This window comes from Coptis chinensis, chromosome 7, assembly GCF_015680905.1.
Source record: "Coptis chinensis isolate HL-2020 chromosome 7, ASM1568090v1, whole genome shotgun sequence".
NCBI lineage: Eukaryota > Viridiplantae > Streptophyta > Magnoliopsida > Ranunculales > Ranunculaceae > Coptis > Coptis chinensis.
Genome location: NC_141462.1, coordinates 97099771 through 97117269, shown reverse-complemented (window position 1 = coordinate 97117269; position 17499 = coordinate 97099771). Strand labels below are relative to the sequence as shown.

Genomic DNA, 17499 nt, shown 5'->3' with positions numbered 1-17499 from the left:
CGACAGCAACTTGGTGCTTCTCGAGTTGCGGGGGGTTCTGTTGTGTTATGTTTGCGTCTTTGTGGTCTTAGCACACAATATGATTTGTCATATTCGGTGCTAATACTTTTGTAAGATACAAAGTTGTATAGGACGCACGAGGGGTTTGCTTTTTACACTTATTTTGAGAATATGGACGCCGAGGAGATCATTCTTTATCCCAGGACGCACAAGTCTCCTGGGAATACTACCTCTTATCTCCTCGGTCTTATAGTTTATCTATGCTGTAGGTTTCTTTGCTGTTTGCTGAGTGATGCCGGATTTGTGAGCTTCCTGCCAACTATGAAGCATCTTCTACCCAGTTTCTCTCGCAGCTGCTTGGATTACTTAAAGATATTGATTTCTCTGAACACTTTTTCCGCATCCTCACGGTAACTTTTAATTCTTATTTAGAGCTGAAGATAAGCAACAGTGTGTATTAGGGACATGGTATAACACTATAACTAATTCTCCTTGGGTGTGTCTCTCCCTCCCTCTGTTTCAGGAGATCTCCGTATCACATTGCATATCTGAAGTGCTGGCCCCACTAGCTATGCAATCACCTAATCAACAGTTGCATCTGTCATTTGTAGCTGTAGATAAGTATGCAAAACTAGTCTCCTCGTTACTGAAGGTATTGCTGTTCTCCTCAGCATTTGGCTACCTAATGTCTTTCTAATCGAGTATCTATGACAAAAGCTGTCCTTGCGTTCCTTGTATTTTGGTTGATAGCATGGTGTGCTGGATCAAGCATTGAAAGTTCAATTTCTCTCCAAGGTTCGTCTTGCACTTGCAGGAGCTTCTTTTCTTCACGTTTTATGTTGCAGTATCTTATTACTTTATATTGTTCCAGATTCTGTCAGTAACTGTGAGGGTTATCCAAAAAGATGCAGAGGATAAGAAAGTTGCGTTTAATCCAAGGCCATATTTTAGGTTATTCATTAATTGGCTTTTGGATCTTGGTCCTTCTGACACTGGCCTTGAAAGTGCCGGTCTTCAGGCATGGGCTGTTGGCTTTCCCTCACATTATTAAGTTCTTTTGTGGCTGAATAGAGTTGTGAATTTTTATTGTTTGGAATCTTTAAAATAATGGAAGTTGGGTATCACAGGTCTTGACAGCATTTGCGAATGCGTTTCTTTCTCTGCAGCCTCTTAAAGTTCCTGGTTTTAGGTAAGCATGTGATTGAACGTTATTCTGTTATAACTTTAATGTAATGGCGATCCAATATATCATATAATAAATGTGGGCTTGTGAGTGCTGAAATTTAAGTAATCTAGTGTCCAACATCTAATGCATCTGTTAAGCGGCATTGGATTTTACTTTTTTTTGGTGTTACATTCATCATACACAAAACTTATAGGGTTAGTTATGGATGAATTCCAACTACTAGCTGCAGTTAGGGATTCCTCATCTCCCTGTTGCAAGATCCAATGGCTACGGGATGAAGTTTTTTTTCAATGTGGTGATCATTACCGTTGGATACGAGATGAAAAGAGGTCATGATGTAATAGGTGTCTCTAGTGGGCCTTTTCGTTATTAACTTTTATTTTAAATAGCCATGTAGGTCCAATGAATAAAGCCCAACTAAGAGCATTTTAGGGTTAAGGAGTCAAGGATATTATATATACGATAATAGCCTCCTTATTCAGTGGTTCTGTTTTTTTTTTCATTGAGTAGTTGTTTCTTGGAAAATAATGTTATTGAGAAGAATTATTATTGTTATTGGGAGATTATGAAATTGAGTGTTTATTTGGGTTGAAAACCTAGTTATTAATTGATTGTTTTGTTATTCCGCTGCATAATTCACATCAGGTCATTTCTAATTGCAACTAGTAATGGGGTGTCATCCCTGACTAATCCAAAATTTTAATTCCTGTCACTTGTTTATGCCCCTTCTTGGTGTTGAGAATACATTGTGCTAATCTGACTCAGATTCACATATATTACTTCTCTGCACTATATTTAGTCCAATTTAGCTGCACGAGGATTCAAGGACTTACCTCTATACATTATGAACTTTTCGTTTAGATGAGTGATAACTAATGGATTCATGGATGAATGGAAATGCATAATTAGATTGATATTGGTGTTTGTTCATTGATTAGGCCATGTATAGCTGAGTAAATTCCATGGTTTCGATTTGTACAAATAAGGTGGTGGGAGATTCTAGTTTTTAGCAACAGAAGCGGCATGTGCTAGGATCCTTTAGGCTCCGTGCTGTGTCTAGGATATAAGCTCAACCTTAGCTATTACCCACCTGTGACTGCATAGGCCGAGTTGTTACTGAACACGTCTACGATATAGGCTGAACCCTATCTTGTGCCTGCCTGTGACTGCATAGGTTGAGTTTGGCACATTGTTAATCAACGTATGCGACTGGTTGTGTTATATCCCCTTGTTGTTTGGTTCTTTTATTACTCTGCTGAGGCCGTCTCTTGACTTTACCGTTTTCAGCTTTGCATGGCTTGAGCTGGTTAGCCACAGGTGTTTCATGCCAAAGTTGCTCAATGGAAATAATCAGAAGGGCTGGCCTTCGTTTCAACGTCTTCTGGTTGCATTGTTCAAATTCATGGAGCCATACTTGAGGAATGCTGAACTTGCTGATCCAGTAAGGCTCTTCCCACACCTGGACTTTTGGGTTGCTTAAATCTGAGCTTAAGATTGATGCCTGTTTTAAAATTATTTCCATCCGCATATATGCAGGTTCAGTTTTTGTACAAAGGCATCCTAAGAGTGCTCCTCGTGCTGCTACATGACTTCCCAGAATTTCTATGTAACTATCATTTCAGCTTTTGTGATGTCATTCCACCCAGTTGCATTCAGATGCGGAATGTTATTCTTAGTGCATTTCCTCGCAACATGAGGCTACCTGATCCATCTACACCCAACTTGAAGGTGTGGGCAGTATCACTTGATTTACAAGTATTTTTCTTATCTGTCATGTTTTAGTTATTTAGCAAGCTAAATATATCTTTTGTTTTTCCAATTTACAGATTGATCTGCTGGCAGAAATCAGCCAATCACCATCTATTTTCTCTAAGGTCGACGTGTCCTTAAAATCCAAACAGATGAAGGCTGATATCGATGAGTATCTCAAGGTAATTTTTCTCTCCAACATGCTTATCTTAATTTCTTGGTACTATTAATTGCATGGCTTGGAATTGCAAAAAAGAACACTGGTCTTACGAATCTTTGCTTCAAAATTGTCAGGCCGGAAATTATCAGTTTACAGAAGAGGATTGAAGATATAAAGTCGGGCATCAAAAATAATTTCTTATGAAGAAGTCCGAAGAATTATAGGTTCTATTATTTGTACTAGAACATTAGATTCAGTTCAGTCCATTATCTTATCTAATGCTGGACGATTTTCTTTTAATTTGTGGCTTAGGTTTTTTCTATTGAGAGCCTTATTAAGAATGTTGTGGTAGTCACTTCTTATTCTGGTCTCGACTACTTAGGTAGGGGAACTTGAATGAAATTTGATTCTTTGGTACAAGTTATCACCAAATTCCTAGACTTATTTGTTTGAATGATTCTAAATTGAGAGACATGGTCTCACACAGCTGAACTAAAAGCTTCCTTTGCACATTGGATCACAAGATGTGCATGCCTTTAAAACATAATAAGCACCTCATAACCAACTATGCCTTAACTAGTATGGTATGTAAAACGAAACATAAACACTTATCTACCAATATCAAACAAAAAAATAGTCAAATTCTGATTTTTTCTAACCAACGAAAAAATAAGCACCTCATAACCAACTGTGCCTTAACAAATATTGTGATACATCTAGACATCTTCAAATACGCTGATTTTTTCTAAGATAATTTATATCGTGGGGAGAACATATCCACCAGAAATCAGCTTCTATTTCATTGTTTTTCATGGTGAAAGAGTTCATATAATGGGCAGAGAAAAAGATAGCATAAGTTGTTTTGAATTGTCATTCTAGTTTAATCTAATATTGTTTCATATTCTCAGAAGAAAAAATACTCGAACTCAAAATCAAATCCAAGCACGCCAGCAACTTGAATGGCCATAGTAGGCTAGCAGCCGTACATATCTTCCCTTCTCAACAACAAAGGAATCGCTGCAGCATGTATGAAACTTGGATTGCCAAGACACAGCAATATGCTGCAAATCTTCCTCATTAGTATGGTATCGCCAGCAAAAGAATCAATGCTGCCATCTCTAGAGGCAAAGAGAAAGGACCTGCAGTATTAATTATCAAACCTTCAAAAGTTTAGCACTTGATCATCCATCTCTATGTATGACCTGCTTATTTTATGAAGGTACGAGTATATCTATGTTTCTCCAAATCTTCCGATAATAGAGGTGGAACAGTTGGAACACGAACCACCAATATACAAATTTGAAGGGACACGAACAACAATCCAAGAAGCACTGAAAATTCAGTTGCTAGAAGAGCAATTGATTTCATGTGTCACGTGTATATGTCTGGAGTAGAAGATTACAACTATGAAGACCTAGTAGAAAATTACCTTCAAGTTGACAACAGCCACCCTATTAGCTGGTGTTGAGAGCTGATCGCCAATATAAGCCATAGACCTTAACATAGGCTCCAGCATGAGCCTTGAAAGCTGGAACTTCACCTCTGATTCTCCTGAAGGGTTCTTGCTATAATCTTGCAGCTGGAATGAGAAACAAAAATGAGCAGAACTAGATAAGCATGCTGACTATAGCTATGCAATTAAAACATAGGTTAATGGTCATGATACCGATACACAATAATGAAATGAAGTCAAGGGTAGAGAACTCCAAAATAATACCCAGTGTCTATGAGCATTATACAAGGCCTGAAGCCAATCATTTTTCCTAAGATCATATTTGCCGACTAAAGAACTCCAAGATGATTCAAACTCCTCAATTGTCTCGGTCAAGTTGATGCACTTATAAAGTTCCCCTTGGACAGTTGGATGGGTATGGCAGACATGACCAAGTCTTTCCTGACCTTCTCTTAAAATGTGCCATTTACAAATACAATGGCGAGTTCCGGGGAAAACTTGAGCAACTGCTGCCTGTATAGCCCTGTCCTGATCTGTTGTTAGAGAAACAGGAGCACGACCAGACATTGCTTCAAGCCAAGTCTTGAAGAGCCACAAAAAGGAAGACTCAGACTCGTCAAAGATTAGAGCTCAACCAAACAGCACCATCTGCCCATGATGGTTCATACCAGTGAATGGCGCGTATGGAACCCGATACTGGTTAGGTCTGTTCATAGTGTCAAAAGTAACAACATCCCCAAAGTGAATGTAAGCATTTCTTGACCTTGCATCTGCCCAAAAAACATTAGTCATATGGCCCTCGTTGTCGAGTTGCATTGCGTAAAAGAAGCAGGATTCTCAGCCTGCATACGCTTGAAATAATCCAGAAGATTCTGAGCGTCTCTCCCAATGGTTTTCTTTCTGTCAGAAGATCTACCATAACTTGAGGACCCAGCATTTCTCGCTGGGCGATTTGCTTCTACAGGGGGAACATTCCTGGTGGGGCGATTTGGTTCGACAGAGACGCGGTTTCCATCCATGGACATAAACATGACCCCGTCAGAGGAAACTCCCACCCCCTGATAAGTTTCAGCAATGGTCTTTGCTGCCCCTGCAAAATGCCTACGAGGTCTAAGGTAATGCACTTTACTGGGAGTGACTGTCGAGTGGTTGTGCTCCTTGACAAATTTTGCAACCACCCAAATATCATAATCTTTTCTCTCTATCTTCAATATGGCGTTACAGCTATCTTTAGTTTTTCTTTTTAAACCTTCTCTGGAACATAAAAATCTCGGATGGTTATCGTGCATTCGTGCCATCAGGCTTTGAACGGCTGTACTGACCAAGTCGAGTGCTGAAACGCACGATCCAGTGATCTTTCTTAAAGAACACAAAGATATACAAGTAAGAAGATAACTTTTGATGTCAACTCTCACCATCATCCCAGCCATTGAATTTCTGCTCAAAGCTAGTAAGGAACTGCTCCATACTTCCAGTGTACTTTACCATATCGGACATACGCTGAGAAAACTCCAACCCAATCCTCATCCATCTGTTTGCATTAGCCTTCTGCCCAAGTCGTACAGGTAGTGCTGCACAATTCCATGCAGTCATGGAGAGCCATTTTGCCTCTTCAGACGGATATTCCCCCTCCTTCAACCCTATTATGATCTGATATGCCTGCTTATAGATACCATATGCCTCATCCTCTGCATCTCCTTTCTTAAACCCAGCAAGCCCAATTAATTAGTTTCCACACAATAAGGGCAACAGTTTTGTAGTCGGGAGATGGGGAAGAAAGGAGAGTGGAGAGGCAGGTATTGAGAGCATAGTCGGCAACAAGAAGGTTTGCTCGTGGGCCTTGTGACGAATTGAGGCCAATCTGAAGGAGATAATGGGGGGTGCACGTCTTTGAGGATGCAAAGTTCTTTATCAAGATGAGTTGTTGCTGTTCGGTATCAGCGAGCCTGCCTCGTAGATCATAAGTGTTCAAAGTGTATACGAAGAAGAAACTGGATTCAATCGTAGTGGGATCGTCACCTCGTTGAGTCCCCGATGAGATCGACATCAGTATCTGCATGCATACATAAATGGGAATAAATAAATTTGATGTCACCAAAACTATTCAAGTCGTTGGATAACATTAAACTATTCTTACGATCACGCTACTATCAGACCAAGCCATATCACCAAAAGGACGTCAAGGAGGATTGATCAACAAATTTAAGTTGCATCTTTGATCCCTTCGCCACCAGACAGAACAAGAAAGACATCTTATTACACTATTGACTATCCTGAATGCTTGACGCATCAATTTAGTGGATAGACTAGTAGTGTAAAATGACAAGTTAAGGATAAAAAATAAAGTATAGAAACTCTGTCTTCATATTTGAAGATCTAACAAATTTTACATTCATCTCAGGGAAAAGGTTATGAAGGCAGCATTACCAGCACTTCAGTTTTTGGTAGATAATGAGTTTAAGCACTTAAGCATGCCAGGTAATGCGAAGAGGTAACTAAGGCATTGGAACTCAAATGCAGACAAGTGAAGACAGTATCAAGCTAATTGGGTGTGACAAGATAAAATTTTCTATTTTCCATACCTTCCCAGCCCTGTCAAGCATTCAGGATAGTCACCACTGATTGCTGCGCCATAGAATTCAGATGCCAACTCTAGAAATTCAGTACATATTTCATACTTCCCTTCTCTACCAGCTCTTGTCCCAGTGTTCCATGAGTTTACTGCAAACCAATTTCTTTCACGTCTCCCGACCTCCCCCTTCCCAAAGAACCGCTCAGGGCTGACCTCAACCATACGTGCTCAGGCCTGCTTTGTGAACTTGAGGACTTCACGTTCATTGCCTGGCCCCTGTGAGAGGACTGTGACCAGAGTGCGGATTACTACTACTTCTGGTGTAGGCATTGGTTTTCCTGGAGAATATAAGCTTAGCAGATTGGATAGAGAAGCAATGGCAACCGTAAGGGCCTTTGAGGCTATGGATTCATGGGCCGACAAAATGAGGAAGTCTGATGTGAAGTCATGGCAAGACGTCATAGACTGCAACTGACTAATGGCACCTTTTTTCGTCTTTTTTCTGAAGGTAGATCTTGAATTACAAATGTCCAAAAAAAAATGAGATAACTAATGATTGAAAGTGATAACTAGTAATGCAACAGATTCCTCGGTGGCCAAATGCTTGCATAAGTGGTAATAACTTTTTTCAGTAATGCAATTCAAAATTAGCAGTTTAGGTTATTGAATGGGTGAATTTTAGGGGGCAACAATATTTCAAAAGATATACCTTGAGAAATGCACAGGCGATGTTGGGATGAAGCTGCAGAAAAAGAAAGCATCACAAGAAATGAGGATCTGTCCTGCCAATGTATGCAAACTATAATGCTATATAGCTTTTCAAATAGTCTTACCTGTTCAGCTTGGTTGATATATTCTTGAGCTTGATCAAGGTGGGAGAGACCTAGGTGGCATAGACACAAGACTCTGAAACATTTAGCTCTGAGAATTCGGTTCTCCACATTGTGAGGGACATAAAGCATTGATTTTTCGAATATTTCTGCTCCTGTCTCATAATCCTTCAATCTGAAATGATCGGCTCCACTGCAAATTACATATCAAAACAGGATTCTGTAGTTTAGTTGGTAACTAAGAGTGTTCGTAAAAGAAACTTATATTGCACGTATGTTCATAGGATCGTCGTTGAAGCACTACTTAGTAGGGTCTAAGTGTATAACTGTTTAGATAATGAGAAGTATGCAGGAAACCGTTTTATCTCTATAAGGCAAAGTTGCAACTGGAGAAGTCCTTGATATGCATATTCGACAAGTGTGATGTCTCTATACCTAATGTATGTGGTGGTGAAAGGAATACGGAAAGTTAACATACAAAACATTGTGGAATATTAAGATTGAAGTTTCTAGCAAAATGCATGCTGTAAAAAACTAACCAGTTCCACAGGACGGAGTGCATTGCTGTCCTCTCCTTTGCCGCTTCATCTGCAGTAAACAGTGACATCACCCTGTTGTCAGATACCAATTCAGCCACAACCTTTGCTCTCACCTGAGAACCTTTGCCTCCGCTGCCAACCACCCTATGGGCCACCCTGACAGCTGCACCGGCACTAATTGTGGTACCTCCCCAAGAGTCCCAGAAACAAACTTTTAGCAGTCTCGGCCCCTGCGACTCCGGCGGCTAGAAAGTAGGCCTCAACAGCGGAGACCCAAATAGTCTCAGGAATCCCTTTGTTAATGACTATACCCCTGAGCTCCTTTTCAGCATCAGCATACCTTCCCAAACCCAACCATCCCTTCATAGCCAAGACAGGTAAACAAGGGTGCTGTTCCCCGCCGCCTTCTCTCAAGACCTTAATACACTTGAGAAGGCTCTCAAACTCTTCGGCCTGCCTGCAAATGCGCGGCAGCCATGAACCTCAAGGTCTTAGACTTGACATTCTTAATAGCCAGAGTCTCATCTTGCCTCTTGGCAACCCTCAAACCCTTGTCACACAAATCCAAAGCTTCGTTCATGAGTTTCAAAGCTTCAGTAATTGAAGCGGCGGCATTGGAATTGGGATTTTTTGTGGAGAGAAGAACCTTCCCAAACAACAAATACTGATTGGCAAGTAGCCTATGACTATCTGGAGACCTAAACAGCAAGCTTTTGGAACGATTGAGTAAATTAATAGCGAGATTTCTACCTGACCATAGATTTAGCCTTTTTTTATTTGTTTAAGAAATAATAGAAAAAAACAATAACACAAACATCGACAAATAATGGAAGAAAACAATATGACAAAAGTGTCAAATTTTGTGTTGAATTGGTAAAAATTGGTGTTTTTGCTTAAAAAGAAATGGTACATTTCTTGCCTTGTTTAGGATATTAGCCTAAACTAATTGACTAAGCACTAATCAGGGTCAATCTACTGCTTTGAAACCAATTAGAATCATCACAATTGGCTTCAAATTGAAGACTGAACACTAAAATTTCACTATACTAGAAGACTAAGTGTCCAAATAATTGGCATGGTTAGTTGCGGAACTATGAAATGGAAATATATTGCAGAAGTTTACAACATTATCAAACACAAGAAATGTAGAAACCTCTTACTCAGATTTACGCCAATTATAACTGCATAACAACCTTAAACTCATCACTTCCAACTTCCAAGAATCTAGATTGGGAAAAGGAATGTACTGACATTTTTTTTTCCCATTGTCTTACTGTAACAGTGTAACAAGTGACTATTATTTATGTTTTGTCTTCTACAATCAAAACAAATTCAAATACAACAAAGCCAAATAATTACAAACACCTATACAAAGATCTTAAATCATAAGAAGTAAATCCCAACTCATCAATGATCTCTATCATTATGGTCCTTGGCCATCTCTTGCTTCTGCTTCTCAACAAGCTTATCAAGGGCAGCTTGTACAGAGTCGCTACCACCAATAAGCAATTTAGTAATTATCTCCGGATCTCTCTCAAAACGAGCGTCTTCAAATTCTCGTCGTGCATTATCTCTTAGGATGTCCCGCCACAAGACACCACGAGAATCAGGCCACGTGAAGAAGCGGGTGGCCCTGATGATATCTCGATAGAGGCTGAGGGCTTCTCGATGGGTACTTGTGAGGCGTTGGTGTCTAATGAGCTCTTCTTCGTCACTGTCATAGCTTTTCTCTTTCTTTACTATGTGCCTCTCCATTAACTCTTCTATTGTGTCTGGGCCATTGTGTAAAAGCTTTCGTTGAACAAACAAATGGCTTCTTATGACATTCAGGTTCAATGAGGATGCAATCTTTCTACATTTCTCAACCTTCATTGCCATCTATTTCTCTCACACTACCTTCAAATACTGTTAAAAATATTAAAGCTGGTCAGATACCATAAAAAGAAAAACTACAAAAGGAACTTGAAGCAATTAGACATGATAAAGAACTGAAATTGGTATAATCAGTATTCTTTGACCATGCTAGACTTGGTATTTCCTATGCACTAAGCATCTTATAGCCTGCTCCCTAATCTGTTGCATTGCTTTGATGTACTTCTCTGTTTTAGGTTGAGTTGGTGTCAGTTCAACTTAAAAAGAGCAAAGCAGCGGACAGATCACATGGGATATAGAGCTTGCAATGGATACAATGGTTGTATTTTTGAAAAAAGGATGATTGCAATGCAGACAGTGCCATATTGGAAAGACTAGCAAAAAGCTGGAGCTACATACCGTCGTAGACTTGAAGATGGAAACTATAGCTATAAGGAAAATTGTGAAAGAAAGAAATGGTTAAAATGCAGAAAGCACCCACAAGATGATAGACCTTCTGAACAAATTTAAACAAATTGCCGGGGTTGAAGTGTCTGATGTGCTCAATGAACTTGCTGAACCGAAAACTCTTGTGAAGTGCCCGTCTTTGTCTGTCCCTCACGAATTCCTTTGTCCAATCACACTAGAGATAATGTCGGACCCTGTTATTGTGGCTTCCGGACAGGTAAACGTTTGGCCCTTTTGTTTTTTCCTTTGTAACAAGGGAATCCCATCTCTTAAAAGAGTTTCTATGTTACTATTTAAGTTCATTTGTCGTTCCTTGTTCAACGCCTGTAGGATCCATGCTAATGGGGAGAGTCTTTGTCACATATCAGGTTTTCTGCATATAATTATTTTGGTCTTGAATAGCTAAACTGCCAATTGATTTAAAAACACAGTATATAGGTCCAAAAGTGAGAACCTCAATTAGGAACAATAGCAAGGAAAAGACAAAGTCTGATTCATTCAGTAATATCCCACCGTACTAATTAGAATGAGAGCCTCAAACATATACTAGGTTTTTCATAGGTCAATGCCTGACAACAAAATGTAGTGTTGCACGAAGGAAAACTTTTCCAAGCTATACTTTATTATTGAGGGCTCTCCCATACCATTATCTCCATATAATCCAATCAGCCGCATGCAAGGGTTGGATTGAACCTTAATCCTGTAAACTTGCTCTAAATGCCAGTATGACTTACTCTCATCATGTCATATTCCTTCAGAGGATGATTACTCTATACTTTATGTGTTGTATGTCATTGTTAAAATTACTTTTTGACAAAGGAATTTATAAAAGAAAAAGAAGAAAAATAATATTTGAGTAATTTTTGTTCCGGACGTTGTGGCTGAGTGAAACTTGTTATTTTTAGAATTTTTCTGATATCCATATCTTATTATCTTTTGCTACTGTAATGTGCTGGAGAGGTATGTAAAGGGGGCAAACGTATTTCATTTCTTTTTGCATCTTTCTTATTCCTTAAAAGACTTACGAAAGGGAAAGCATACTGAAGTGGTTTGAGGCGAACCACAGAACCTGCCCAAAGACCCGACAAATTTTGGCTCACCTATCTCTAGCTCCAAATTTTGCCCTCAAAAACCTTATTCTACGATGGTCTGAGAAGAATAAGTTTGAACTGCCAAAAAGGATTCTGGTAGTGCTGAAGATGATAGTTCCTCCCCTGAGCACGAGGAGGAAATTACTGCTTTAGTCCGAGACCTATCATTTAGTCATCTGGATGTGCAGAGAGAGGCTGTGAGAAAAATTCGTTTGCTCTCCAAAGAGAACCCTGAAAACAGAGTCCTGATTGCCAAGAGTGGAGGAATCCATGCATTGGTTCAACTCTTATCTTATCCCGATTCTAAGATCCAGGAGCACTCTGTAACAGCTCTTTTGAATTTATCTATAGATGAGGCAAACAAGAGACTCATATCAAAAGAAGCGGGGGATATTCCAGCTATAATCGAAGTCTTGCAGAATGGAAAAGTGGAAGCCAGAGAATTCTGCAGCATGCTTATTTAGTTTATCCATCCTTGATGAAAACAAATTGATAATTGGATCTTTAAATGGAATCCCTCCCTTGGTAGATCTGTTGCAAAATGCAAAATGCAAAATGGAACGATCAGGGGCAAAAAGGATGCTGCCACTGCTCTCTTTAACTTGTCTCTTAGCAAACAAGGCCAGAGCAGTTAAGGCCGGCATTGTGACACCTCTATTTCAGTTACTTACAGGAAGAAACTTGGGTATGATTGACGAGGCTCTATCTCTATTCTTACTTCTTACATCCCACCTTGAGGGACAAAATGAGATTGGGCAGCAATCCTTCATTGAAACTCTTGTTCAGCTCATTAAAGATGGAACTCCTAATAACAAGGAGTGTGCAGTTTCAGTTCTTCTTGAATTAGGATCGAACAATTCATCTTTCGTTTTAGCGGCACTCCAATACGGCATATTTGATCATCTAATAGAGGTTGCAAGGAGTGGAACCAACAGAACCCAGAGGAAATCGAATTCCCTTTTAAATCTCATAAGCAAATGAAAGCAGATCCTATGAATATGCAAAGCACTGTCTTGTAACATTCTTGTAGTTTCCACAACAGCTTTATACTTGTTCTCTTATGACTTCGTTGTTGGGTCTGCTTGTACTTCATGTTCACTGGCTGTTTACCTCTGTATTCTTTGTATGATAATCTTCTTCAGTGTGCTCTTACTGCTCTTACTTATGGATCCCCTCTAGTTTATTTCATTTAGTTGAATGCATAAGCTAGTTATTATTGGAAAAAAAAATGCATAAGCTAGTGTAAATAAGTGTCTCTTGTGAAGCCCGTCTCTCATTTTTATTCACACCCCCCCTTAGACTCTTACAAGGCATCCATATGAATTTAGTAAATGACCACTCAGATTTTTTTTAAATCTATTCACTCCACACTTGTACAGTTGTAGCATACTAGTGTGCGCCTGCACCTCTGACCCAAAATATTCTTTGTTGACTTTGAGTGTATGAATGAACCCCCCCTCACGTTGCTAGATGGTCCGCATGATAAGATATCATGGACTATAGCATCAATGGTTGGCCTACTATCTAGAAATTCCCTTCATATACAAAGATTTTTCTCGTAAAAGGCCATCTTAGAGCTGCCTGCAAATGCCTATATTATGTTTTCTTCTTACTGTTGTAAATTGCTCTAAGAAGCCATAATTTCCGACATTTGGCTTCTGTTTGACAACAAACATTCTATATTGCACAAATGAGTGTAGCATTATTTAAGTGCTTGACCGAGTGCTGCTGCTTTATTAATTAGCACTATTTGTCTGGACTTCGTTTCTTGGATGGCCTTGCTCTGAGCTGCAAGAGTAATATGCCCCAAGAGGTCTTGATTCGAATGCCTCTGCACTGTCCGTAGCATTGTAGCAACATAACTACAAATATGCACATTAGGGATGGAGTTGAGCCATCACTCTACTTTAGTATTGGGAATTTGGATTCCCTTTTTCACGACTCATTCACTCAAGTGCATTGCATGCCCTCAGGCATTCTTGACTTGGATATGGCCTTATGGGCAATGCAACCATGTGAAGCCTAGTGATAATATATACCAGTAACCTCGTCAATTACTCTAGTTATGCACTTATGCCTATTTACAACATAGCAATAACATATGCAATCTTTTGCATATTTCATTCTTCTGAAAACCTCGACGGTGAAGACAGAAGAATCCCGCCTTCCATGTCAGACCATTCTCAAGAGTCGACAGGTATCTTGTAGTTGTATAAATGGATCATTTGCAAGCTGACTCCCAAGTTTTTTGTTAATATGGTCGTTTTCATAAACTTTAGTAACAGTGATACATCAAATTATGGCCCAAAAGAAACAAGGCCATAAAATCTCCGAATGCCCCAACTAGAGTAAATTCCTAGCTCCACCACTGATGTATGCATCTCTACAATATATCATTTCCAGACTTCCCCGAACACTCCCAAAACTATCGAATAGTGTTTTTCTAATCTCCTTTCGTTTACAATTAGTACCACCAACTTTTAAGTCTTTTGTATTTACATTATAGGTCTCCAACTTTATAAAAACTTTTAATAAGCAACTTCCTGAAGAAAAAAACTTTCTAAAACTTGCAAAATTCCTTTCTTCAGTCTTCCACAATCCCACGTTTTTATCTTTCTTCTCAAATTAGAATCAAACCCACGTTTCCTACTAATATCTTCTAAATTAAAAAGAACAGTTCTCCTTTTTTTTTTTGTGGCGTATTTACTTCTAATATTTGTTGTAACTATGTGGCTGAAGCCCACAAGTTGTGTAGTTGAGCATGTGTCAGTCCTTGAAGAATTCATTGTGTTGTTAATCTACCCATGTTTAATGCTACTCTCTGTTGGAACATATATAAGGTGTGATTTATGTGTTCTGTATAATGTTTCTATGATCAGTATCTTTAAGTGTGTGTTAACTTCAATTCTTTCTTCGGATACAATTGTCCGACATAGCAAAACAGAAATGTAGACACCGTACTGAGGGTGCTATACCATCATGTATCAGACCTTGCATGTTGTTATTCAAATTGGACTCAAGTTTGAATAGATATATTCAATAGAACCTCTGTTCCCGTCCTATTAGCATTACCACTTTATGTTCCCTTATTCATCCTAGTAACATTCATTAAATCCATAGCACTTAAAGAGGATAATAACATCAAATAGGCGTTGTTGGGTACTATTCCACTGACACAGCGGGAAATAGCAAACTTTTAAAAAATAGAAATCTGTTACGTACAAAAGAAGCACTAATAATAACATAACAACTAGAAGAGAAACATGTAATAAAACAGAGTGATCAACCGTATTTACCTTTTAGAATTTCTGGTTAGATTAACATCTGGTCCACACCCTAAGAAAACGAACGATGCTTCATTACTTTTTCCAAGTTGCTGATTTATTGTAATACAACAACAATAAATGGGTTATTAAATTGTGTATTTATACTTAATCGAAGACGAACCAGAAACAAAATAAGGCACATTTCATTTAAAAATCATTAAAGAAATTATAGTTGACAGCCTGAAATGGTTATATCCGACCAAATGTAAAATAGCAAAATTGAATCAGAGCCGAATTAATCAATCTCGCCCATCTTCAATGCCCGAAAATTAGAGTTTATATATAAGAGCATAGAGGTACAAACCTTATGATATTTAAAATTGGGTGAAAACAATATATCTAATCAAGTGTATTTTGGGTGTTTCACTACATCAATAACGAAAACTAAGTGAAGACAACCCTTACCAAGTAATTAATTTGGTGGCAGATCCTCCAATTGTGTGCTGGAAATTTCTACCCAATCAACACTACCAACAAGATTGATATTAAATCTCCATGTATATTTCAAAATTCCAATTCGTACAGGCTAAAGGATATAAGTTTGTTGCAATTGAAGAGAAAAGGATGAAGTGAGGTGTTAAACTCTCTTGTTTTGTACTTCTTTAGTTCTAAATTTCTAAAATTGATAGAAAAAAATAAGAAAATGACAAGTGCTGGCTTATCAACATCCGTAAACGTTTTTTTTAATTTTCTTGCCTAGTTGTTGACAGTCCAGAGCCTAAATCTGGCGCCTTAGACCACTAAAGTCGTAAACTGCCAAGGAGCCCGTGACATGGTTTTTTTTTTTTTTTGGGCTAACTCATGACATATTTAAGTGCGTGGTATAGTTAAGTCCCAAACGATTTGGCTATAACATTTGGGAATTAGTCCAAACCACACCGGTCAATAAGCTAAGAAACAGAACTTTATATTTTTTAAAAAGTTCAAATCTCAAACGGTGTGATCACATATCAATTTGGGTTTTGCCACAATAAATGGTTTCCAGACAATAAAACAACTGGCCGTTGGTCGTTTAAGGGGTTTTCAAATTCAACTTTTTGAGACCAATGGCACACTTGTAATAATTGTTTTTTTTTTGGCCTGCCCACCACAATATGGGGTCGGTCAATAACAAATACCATTAATAAATGTGTAATGGTATATGTAATGAGTTGATTTGTGACAAATAAAATGCATAGAATTGCAATAATTAAGCTCACTTGAGTATGTGTATGAAATAATTATGAAGTATAAAACTGTTTGAAATGGTTATATCATTGATAGTACTACCATAGAGATGGTCTCTTGGGGGTGTTGTTCAAAAGCAATGTGTCTAGAGTGTCGACTGGCACGAGCATTCACTAATAACTAATAATTAAAAGCTAATGAAATGGGCATTTATAGTGCGTACAATTAGAAAAGGATTGTGTGGATTTGGAATTTTAATGTAAGACCACATAGAATTACGGAATACTCCTATTAGGGGGGGTTAAATAATACTTGTAAGGATAAAATGGGTATATCAAATTTGTAGAGGGAGAAAAAGACAAAACACCCCATCTAAATAGTATATGGGTGTTTTAATTTATTTATTCATTCAAGGGTATTATGCGTAAGAAAAATATCCGGATGAATTTAAGAGGCTAAATTGATTATAGGAGATACTACTAGTAGAGATATATATATATTTTGTATTTAGAAAGGTGTCCACAAATTGTAGAAAGTGTACATAATTTAGATTGTGAAGTATTTAGGGAGAGACAGTCGGTCTTGGTATGGAGAGAGGAATCTCTACATTATATGATAGCCGGGTTTTGAAGAACTCATTCTCTACTTCCCTCACAAAAATTAGAAACCCCCCTTTATTAATAATTTAGAAGAACCCTCCTAATGTAACTTAAATTATATAATTATTTTCCATTTTTCTTAAAATAATAACCTCTTTTATTAATAATTTAGAAAAAAAAACTCCATCATATCACTTAAATAACATAATTATCTCTTATATTAAATTAGATGTGCCTCCCCATGTGTAATTACAATTAAAATCTAAAAAAACAATATTAATTATCGATCTCAAATGACGGGTTTCAAAATTTTAAGAAAGAAAAACTTCGATGCGTATCACGGTTTGCATATTTGTAGGGGAGAGGAGGCAAGTTAGAGAAAACCATTCGTAAAATTATATTTCGATATTTTGGTGTTTAGATCTAACGGTTGAAAATAGCTGTAACATGGCTGTAAGTATTTTGGCTGTCAACCTATCCGAATATATAGACATCTAACTCAGAAATA

The 17499-nt window shown here is 38.2% G+C and overlaps 2 protein-coding genes and 3 pseudogenes across 6 annotated transcripts; 2 read left to right on the top strand and 3 right to left on the bottom strand.

Annotated features, from left to right (window-relative positions):
• Positions 1 to 269: 269 nt before the first annotated feature.
• LOC147490395 (uncharacterized) lies at positions 270 to 3527 on the top strand. 2 transcript variants are annotated; one of them, XM_086571034.1, is made up of 9 exons: positions 270 to 410; positions 524 to 652; positions 751 to 795; positions 872 to 1018; positions 1128 to 1189; positions 2474 to 2627; positions 2723 to 2914; positions 3013 to 3117; positions 3230 to 3527. In XM_086571034.1, the coding sequence occupies exons 2-9, from the start codon at positions 572 to 574 to the stop codon at positions 3260 to 3262; spliced, it is 819 nt and encodes a 272-aa protein (XP_086427160.1). In that variant the 5' UTR covers positions 270 to 410; positions 524 to 571; the 3' UTR covers positions 3263 to 3527. The 2 variants fall into 2 exon arrangements, with proteins under 2 accessions (XP_086427160.1, XP_086427161.1); XM_086571035.1 differs by lacking the exon at positions 872 to 1018.
• Positions 3528 to 3871: 344 nt separating this feature from the next.
• LOC147490393 (TPR repeat-containing protein ZIP4-like) lies at positions 3872 to 9693 on the bottom strand (annotated as a pseudogene). The gene is made up of 6 exons (XR_015202900.1): positions 9683 to 9693; positions 8490 to 9256; positions 7954 to 8143; positions 7830 to 7862; positions 4525 to 4674; positions 3872 to 4234 (listed from the first exon to the last, which is right to left on the bottom strand). The product of XR_015202900.1 is annotated as a TPR repeat-containing protein ZIP4-like (transcript).
• On the bottom strand, positions 5804 to 7586 carry LOC147490394 (TPR repeat-containing protein ZIP4-like; annotated as a pseudogene). The gene is made up of 2 exons (XR_015201200.1): positions 7131 to 7586; positions 5804 to 6601 (listed from the first exon to the last, which is right to left on the bottom strand). The product of XR_015201200.1 is annotated as a TPR repeat-containing protein ZIP4-like (transcript).
• Positions 9634 to 16014, bottom strand: EMB1793 (LYR family of Fe/S cluster biogenesis protein). The gene is made up of 3 exons (XM_086571036.1): positions 15631 to 16014; positions 15196 to 15275; positions 9634 to 10394 (listed from the first exon to the last, which is right to left on the bottom strand). Exon 3 carries the CDS (start codon positions 10365 to 10367, stop codon positions 9897 to 9899), a length of 471 nt encoding a protein of 156 aa, XP_086427162.1. The 5' UTR covers positions 10368 to 10394; positions 15196 to 15275; positions 15631 to 16014; the 3' UTR covers positions 9634 to 9896.
• On the top strand, positions 10509 to 13051 carry LOC147490392 (U-box domain-containing protein 15 pseudogene; annotated as a pseudogene). Its single transcript, XR_015202899.1, has 3 exons — positions 10509 to 10520; positions 10614 to 11025; positions 11828 to 13051. The product of XR_015202899.1 is annotated as a U-box domain-containing protein 15 pseudogene (transcript).
• Positions 16015 to 17499: the final 1485 nt, after the last annotated feature.

What these genes read in the sequence shown, in the direction of transcription:
- EMB1793 (XM_086571036.1), bottom strand. Translation starts at nt 10,367, where the DNA reads ATGGCAATGAAGGTTGAGAAATGTAGAAAGATTGCATCCTCATTGAAC.
- LOC147490395 (XM_086571034.1), top strand. Translation starts at nt 572, where the DNA reads ATGCAATCACCTAATCAACAGTTGCATCTGTCATTTGTAGCTGTAGAT. An exon ending in TTGAAAGTGCCGGTCTTCAG is followed by an intron (nt 1,019 to 1,127) that starts GCATGGGCTGTT and finishes TGGGTATCACAG; the next exon opens with GTCTTGACAGCATTTGCGAA. An exon ending in CTTAAAGTTCCTGGTTTTAG is followed by an intron (nt 1,190 to 2,473) that starts GTAAGCATGTGA and finishes TACCGTTTTCAG; the next exon opens with CTTTGCATGGCTTGAGCTGG.